The 8,039-nt window shown below is 40.1% G+C and overlaps 1 protein-coding gene across 1 annotated transcript in view; it reads left to right on the forward strand.

The window, feature by feature from the left end:
* The window catches only part of LOC102679297 (PHD finger protein rhinoceros), a 36,547-nt gene extending 29,120 nt beyond the window's left edge, over positions 1-7,427 (forward strand). The window contains 7 exon segments of the mRNA XM_006620298.2: positions 3,133-3,311; positions 4,056-4,304; positions 5,091-5,252; positions 5,536-5,821; positions 6,084-6,321; positions 6,402-6,552; positions 6,811-7,427. Coding sequence (XP_006620361.2) covers positions 3,133-3,311; positions 4,056-4,304; positions 5,091-5,252; positions 5,536-5,821; positions 6,084-6,321; positions 6,402-6,552; positions 6,811-7,074 — 1,529 coding nt within the window. The 3' untranslated portion in view covers positions 7,075-7,427.
* The last annotated feature ends 612 nt before the right edge of the window (positions 7,428-8,039 follow it).

Raw genomic sequence — 8,039 nt, forward strand, 5'->3', positions numbered from 1 at the left:
TTTCTTATTTTTCCGTTTCTCGATTTCGACGATGCCGCTCGCTTCAACGAACGTTTTACACACGATCGATGAGGATGAACAGCTGCGAATTAGTCATATCGTATAATGTTCTTCTTCCATGCGCCCTTCTTTTTTTGAAACTTCGCTATATATATATATATGCCATACGCGTTTTATCTCTATTATTATTATTATTATTATTATTATTATTATTATTATTATTATTATTATTATTATTGTTATTTTTTTTCCTTTTTTTTTTTTGTATTTTATCCTTCTACTACTACTAATCCCCCACGAAAGACTATTATATTATACTTTTTATTGTACTCTACCAGTGTACTACCTTTCTCGACTAACCGATCTATTAGAGATATTGTACGAAGGATTCACGATTCTCTGTGATATACTTTATTACCATTATTACTTATTACTTTGTTAGCGCTGAATTGAATCGCGAGCTGAATGTCTTCGCGCCTTTCCTTTCCTTTTTTTTTTTTTTTTTTTTTACAACTACTTTCTTTCTCTTTCTCGACGATAACCGCGAATATCCACGCGTAATAATCGTCGCGCGACTCGTCGCCATTTTGATACGGAAAATAAATCTATTTTCACCGAGCGAATGTTGTCTGCCTCCACGGGCGAGAGGTGCGATCAGAAAGTTTGAGAATGGCTGATTTAAAAGAAAAAAAAAAAAAAAAAAAAAAATAAATTTCAAAGAAACAAGCGTTAAATCATTCTTTTTGTGTGAATCGACGAACAACAAAGTTTTGTAAAATAAATAGAAAGAAAATAATAGAATTGGAAGATTCTGTAATCTCGAATTTCTGTGTCTGAAATAAATGTTTGTTGTCTGAAAAATAAAAAGAAAGAACATCTTATTTTCTTGTTCACGTGATAGTCTCTGATTTTTTTTCTTTTCTTTTTTCTTTTTTTTTTTATTATTATTATTTCTCGTTCGTTGCACCCGTCCGATTAGAAACTAGTATCTCTCTATCCAACGCGTGTGATTTTTCCCCTCATTCTTCATGACGAACGAACGGAGGCCTCGACGATGCGAAACGACGAAGCGAAAGAAAATTAGAGAGAAAAAAAAAAAAGAAAGATAGAAAAAGAAAACCTCGATAAAAACCTTGGATAACGATTGTTATTGGATTGCGGCTATTCGCGCGATTCGATTTTGGGGGCTGCTTCATCGTTAACCGCATGAGACTGCGTTCAAAGACCACCAGAATTTGCATACGCATCCCCTTTTTCATCCGCCCATTTCGCTCCTCCGCCCATTCTTCTCTCGCTCTTTTTTTTTTTTTTTTTCCTTTAGTATTACTACCCATCGTATCGATTCGAAATTTCATTCACAGCGGGACGTGGATTAAAGTTAAACTTAAACGGGTTTTCGACACCGTTCCATTGAGTTAACTTTGAATCGTCGCTAATTTATTTTTTGATATAAATTTTTTAAATCGATGGAATATTCTTCCAAGAGTCGATTTTAGAGTTCAAAAAACATAGCGATCTAATCTAAATTTTCTATCTAAATAATCGTTGGAAAGGAAAACTTTTTGAAAGTTAATCTTTTCTTTTTTTTTTTTTTTTTCCTTTAGTATTACTACCCATCGTATCGATTCGTAATTTCATTCACAGCGGGACGTGGATTAAAGTTAAACTTAAACGGGTTTTCGACACCCTTCCATTGAGTTAACTTTGAATCGTCGATAATTTATTTTTTGATATAAATTTTTTAAATCGATGGAATATTCTTCCAAGAGTCGATTTTAGAGTTCAAAAAACATATCGATCTAATCTAAATTTTCTATCTAAATAATCGTTGGAAAGGAAAACTTTTTGAAAGTTAATCTTTTCTTTTTTTTTTTTTTTTGATATCATTTCTTGAACCGAATATTCTTCTAGAGGAGTCTAGATAAATTTTCTACGTAAATAATCGTTGAAAAGATTTTCTGCGTCGATTCGAAGGGTAACTGGACTCTTCGTCCACGCGTGAAACGGAATCGAGATTGCTTTGGCTGCGAGAATCGAACGGCTATATAGGGTAGAGAGGTGCTCATCTCATCCCCTCAAAATCCGCTGTAAATAGTAAACACATCGGCGGTGACGTGTGAAACCGGTGGGTAGGATTGTTGCGCAAGGTGTATCCTTAACCGCCCCTGGGTGCAACTAACGCCGCATGTATTGATTGCATATTAGCATCGTGTACTACCTTTAGTCAATGCCCGTGGTTACGAATGCCAATTCCAGCATTCCCGATGATCCGCGCAGGAACTTCGAAAACCCACTTAATTCACCGTGTTTCCAATCTGCAATTTCTGCAACTCTATTTAACCCTTTGCCTCTATCGAAACTTTGCCGGTGGAAAATACACGCAACGTATTACGGACGGTATCTAAACGCTCGGCAAAACATTTTGCAATTACATTTGAAACAGATTCTAAATAGAAACCGGCCATGATTGATGGAAAAGGAGAAACAGAAGGTAAAGGGTTGAATGGATTATGAAATCGACTCTCGTTTGATGATAAATTATCTGTACCAGTGCTGTTCAGCAATTGTTGCTTTAATACGAGATATCGATATATAAAATCGTCCTCTTCGAATTTATCCTTTATTTCATTCGCATAATTTTCGAACGGAAAATTATTAAGAATTTATTTTTCATCGCGATCAAAGATCTAGAAGAATTTATTTTTTCTCGTCTCGTTTCCAATTCCAATGAAACTTGAAAAAAAAAAACTTTTTAAAAGAAGAATTTGAACAGCTCTGGTCCGAATCATCGATAAATCATCGAGTAATCATGCGCGGCCAAATAAAGGAAACAATAATTCTCGACGAGCGATTGGAGAATCATCCAAGATTGTCCGATCTTGTGACGGATATCGATCGAGCGAGAATATTTTATTCTCGCTTCAACCCCTCCCCGTTCCATCGCAAGTGCAAAACCGTTCCGCATACCTCATAAAACGCTAGCGCGTGTCTAGCGTTCTTTTTTTCTAGCCGAAAAAAAAAAAACGAAAACTCCTTAGCACGCTAGTACGGTAGCTAGCCTGTTTTGTGACAATGCCTTGTGTCTTGTGGTACTAACCTTGTGGCGCTTGACGATGGCGGACGTGCCTGCAGCAGCGGAGGATGTTACAGGTGAGGTGCGCAGCTCGTTGGCACCCTCGAAACCGCAAAGAACAGCCAGTATGAGGGACCAAGCCACCTCGCAGCCGATCCTCAAGAAACACGGATCCTCGACACCGGCCCTTAATCAGGATTACGAGCCCGCTACTGCGCCACCCACGTCCGATTCACTGGTAATGCTATTATCAATGGGTTTTTTAACGATTTTTACGGGCATTCCCGCGATGTGCACGAGGGAGCACGAGGAGACACGTTCAGAAGAATTTTAAGGGGCAGAAACGAGACGTTTAACTTTTTTTTTTATTAATCGAAGTGTTCTTAAATTACGAGGCGGGGGTTTTTCTTTTTTTTTTTTCTTTTTCTTTTCTCTCTTTTGGATCTTTTGTCGATTGATATTGAAATAAATTGTCTCGAATCTTATTTATGCTAGAGCAAAGCGTGAGAGCAACGAAACTTCTTTCTTTAGTTGTTGGAGGATTCTGAAATTGTGGCACAATGTTTTCTAACTTTTCTTGAGATGCGATTCATACGAGATATGGGAATACCTGTGCAACAACCGTTTCTTACTAGCATCAGAGTACTATGAATTTCTGGCACAGCATTTTACTGCTTCTCTTTTAGAATTAAAATTCTATTTTCTCCATAAGGTAAGAAAATAATAATATCTTCCATCGATGAAAGATATTGCTATGATACGGTAAATAAGTAGTATAACTGTTAATAATTCATTATTTGAAAATAGCAATGATCTGTTTGCGAGCCACAATCCATTTGGATTATGAACGACAGGTTGGATAACTTGCCTCTGAATATTATTCTATAATATTTTTCTTCGTATAATTTGTATATTTTACGAAAAATTGCGCTTATTCTTAATGGGTGACTAATTTTTCTTGGCTCTTCACATTTTTTTCCAGACGTCTAACGACAGTCATGTTTACGAGTGCCTTTCCAGCTCGCCGGAATGCGACTCGAATCTCGAGCTCAGACACGGTGGCGGATCTCATCTCACCTGCAAGAGGAAATCCGACAGCAACGCGATGGAACACGGTGCAGAATTCAAATTTCATCATCAGACGTTCGTCAGATCGACCTCGCTCCCATATTGCGGCAGCGAGACCGAGAGCGAGCTCTACGCTCCGTATGGCTTTTACACCGGCGATGAGGTACGATCTCTTGGTATTTCTCGAACTGGACGTGGGCGGTCACGCGAGATATCGACTTGTTCGGAAACCTCTATATTAGTTTCAAAATTGTTGCCAGTATCCAAGATATTTGCTGTTGCAATAGCAATCCGATTGCAAAATTTTCGGCTAAAAATTACTGTATTTTGTTGCTAGAATTACAGAATGATAAATCGCTCTTTCGTTACAAATTCTTATTCTTTTTCTTCTTTTTAAAAAACCGCCACAAAAGATCGGTTCCGTCAATACGAGCCGAATATTATCGAACGACGCCGACCGCAGTCGACGCTGTAACGAGCATTGCCGAACAATGCCGACTGGAGCCGACGATACGTGCCGAACATTGCCGATCCGTTCCGATCGAAGTCGAATAGAGTCCGAGAGAGAAGTCGCTAATAGGAGAATTTAATATCGCGTTGTTTCTTGTATTATTATCCATATTAGAAAGAAACGAGAGAAAATCTTTATAAATCTGACTAATGTCCCTTATGACACTTTTCTTTATCCTTCGAGCAAAAACTATTTCATTTTCGCTGACTTTTTCACATGGTGGATCGGTTTCACAGCTGCTTAGCGCGGGCCCAGCGATTTTATTACCGCACAACTCGATTTCACGGCATTTGCGAAACTTTATTACTCGGCGTAAAAAGTTTCGCGGCCTGGACTTTTCTTATTTAATAAAGATCCCGGGGAAACAATTTTACTTCGAGATAGTTTTATCGGCCGCACAACCGCCGCGGAATTTATAATGGAATTTTTAAAATGCAGGGTCCCGAGGAGGATCAGGATTGGAAGAATAAGGACGACGAATTAAGGATAAGCCGATTGAGGCAACGCAGAGGTCGCAGTATAGTTCATCGAAGCCTCGAGGATAATTACGGTGCCGTCGTGGTCGCGAATCACGAAGCTCTCGCGCAATTCCTTGACCAGGTATTTTCTCCTCCTTTTTTTTTCCCCACCCTGTTTCTTTCAGCTTATCTTCAATTTCTCACTTCAGACTCTCTCCAAATCTTTGTATACAAGATTCGAGATTTTTATTCGAGACTTCTTCATTTTAAAATAAATCAATTGCTCTTATTTATGCTACATTGCGTTATTCATTAAGGAGAAAATTCTCGTATGTAATCTTCACGCCGTTTATTTTTATCGTAGACAATTTATTGCGAACAATTCGAATATTTTCACGAGCCATCGTACATTTTACGTTACACAGCTGAACCAAACGCCCCAAGTGCCGGCAGGTTTGCGAGCGTTGAAAAATACGAACCCACGTGTAAGCCACTTCGGCATCGACGCCAATATGTCGATCACGGTCGGCAGGAGAATATTTTGCTCGGCGACGTGGAACGAGCTGAACGTCACCCTGTGCATCGCCTTCGATCTGACCACGCACGTGTCGCGGAAGGAATTTTATTTGGCACCTATAATCGAGTTTATAGACAGCCCACCCAAGGAAATTATCGACAACGGGTGTTTACCTACGAACAAGCAACTCGAAGGTATTTCATTCTTATCACGTTACGTCTAGAATTCAATTCTTCATGCAAATTATTTACATTAACTGATTTCCTTCAAGAAATTCTTGTATGCGAATTATTCTCTTCAGTTTGCATATTTTTCTCTCAATTATAACCAAGAAATGGAACAAAGTCGTCGAAAGTAATTGCAAATAATTCGAACAGCAAATTGTTCCTCTTTGAATAAACTTAATTTTCTTTCTTTTAAAAAATTTTTCTTCAAGTCGATTCCCGATTGTTTCAGCGACCATTTCAGTTCTGCCGCGGCTCCAAGTGAGCACGATACAATTATTCGGCGCCACGAGCAGGGATCCCCACGAGGAAGGAGCAATCAGGGAAGCGTCGTTCGTTCTTCTTCAATTCGTCACCGCGTTGAAGAGCCTTCAGGCGCGAGGAATCGAAGAATCGGCGAGGAGCTTGAACAACGTGGTCCTCTGCAGGGAAGACAAGGACGCCTATTACAGGCTCTATCTTCTTCAAGGGTCTGTAAACGCGAGAACGAAGGAGCTTGCTCGACGCCAGCTCGAAATTGGTTCGCTCATTGCTCGATAATGTTTGACAGATTGAACGTGGAGACGAACGAGGATAGGGAGGAGGAGAGGGTTTCGTTGTGCCAATGCGCCCTCGTCGCTCTTCAACAGCTCAACTTGGCTAGCAAGCTGCCCGTGATTCAGGAGTTGCTGATGAGGGAGAAAGCTGTCACCCTGTCCCAGGTACAACTCTCAGAATGACATTTATTTATTTATCCCCTTTGCAAACAAATAGAAGCTACCATCCATCTATTATTTCATTTTTTAATTTGAAGATCGATTCTTTCCCTCGATTTTTTAGCGCGAAAAATTCTATTTACCCGCGTTGAAGAATGCTAATTAAATATATTTCCAAAATTCGTAAGTTTCTCGATTCCACCTCTAAATTTCTAAATATTTAAGAAATAAATATTCAGCAATTAATCGAGCTATCATGTGTAGGTGAAATCAGTCCTGGAATTTTCTCTGTGGGGTCCCGCGGACGTGACATTCGGCGGGCCGCGAGAGAGGGAGGTCACCCTCCAAAGGTGGTTGGATCTGGAAAGGGCGAACGTGCTTCACGCGTTGGTGAGGACAAGGGCACCTTTCACAGTCACGGACGAATACCAATTGCTGTTCTTGGTTCGAACCAGTGCCAAGATCATGGGCGAAGCTTCGCTGTTATTGGACGAGCAACGATCTCGATTGCTTCGCTGCGCTCGTTAATCGACTGCTGCATTTTTCGTTTCATTTCGTCCAAAAACTATCGTGCGAAAAATCGAGCGTTTTGCACATTCGATTTCACGCGACGAAAGAAAGGAGCAGCTTTGGTATAGGAACGATTGTACAGATCTATTTTTCGGAATTTATTGTCGGACAAAGCGATCGATACTCGCGAACAACGTTATCTCGAACGAAGCGCGAGTATTCGAGACAATGCTCAATCGAGGCGAGATCGCGTGGGATGTCTCCAAGTTCGCCTATGCTTAAGAATAATGATTATTATCGTCATCCCGCCGATCCAGTGTAATCTTATTAATTATTTGTATAAATAAAGTATGCTGGCTGGACAATAAAAATTTTCTCACGTTCTCTTTGATGATATCGAGGACATCAATGGCGACATCGATGGAAGAGAATCTCTTCTGAGAAAAGAAAAAAAAAAAAATCTAAGCCTCTTCTCCAATCCTTCCTCTTGAATTGAATTAAATTACATCTTGCATCTCGCAAAGACAATTCTAGACTTTCAATTTTCCCAGCGACGACAATAAAACTTGGACTTGGCGAAAAAATGCACCAATCACCATGGCCTATATGTATACATGCACACACACACATATATATATATAGTTGGCCAAGTTGGGGAACACTAGTTCGCGGGTCGATCTATCAATGTCGCGGCGCGGAATCCACGCCAAATATCCGATACAACAAATTCCGGTGTAACAGCACGGGCACGAGATCGAGCGCGTATTATACAGCTAATGCAATAACGACGCATGGCGGTGCAGGCTTCGATAAATCAATAATCGCGATGGCGGCGCATTTTTCGACTCGACGAAATTCGCGACACGCGCCGACACGCCGTGGATGTGCGATCTCGATCGTGGAGATTAAAAGCTTGACACGACTGGTGAAAAAAAAAAGAAAAGAAAGAACGATTCTCTCTCTCTCTCTCTCCTTTCTCCCCT

Source organism: Apis dorsata, unplaced genomic scaffold, assembly GCF_000469605.1.
Source record: "Apis dorsata unplaced genomic scaffold, Apis dorsata 1.3 scaffold_499, whole genome shotgun sequence".
NCBI lineage: Eukaryota > Metazoa > Arthropoda > Insecta > Hymenoptera > Apidae > Apis > Apis dorsata.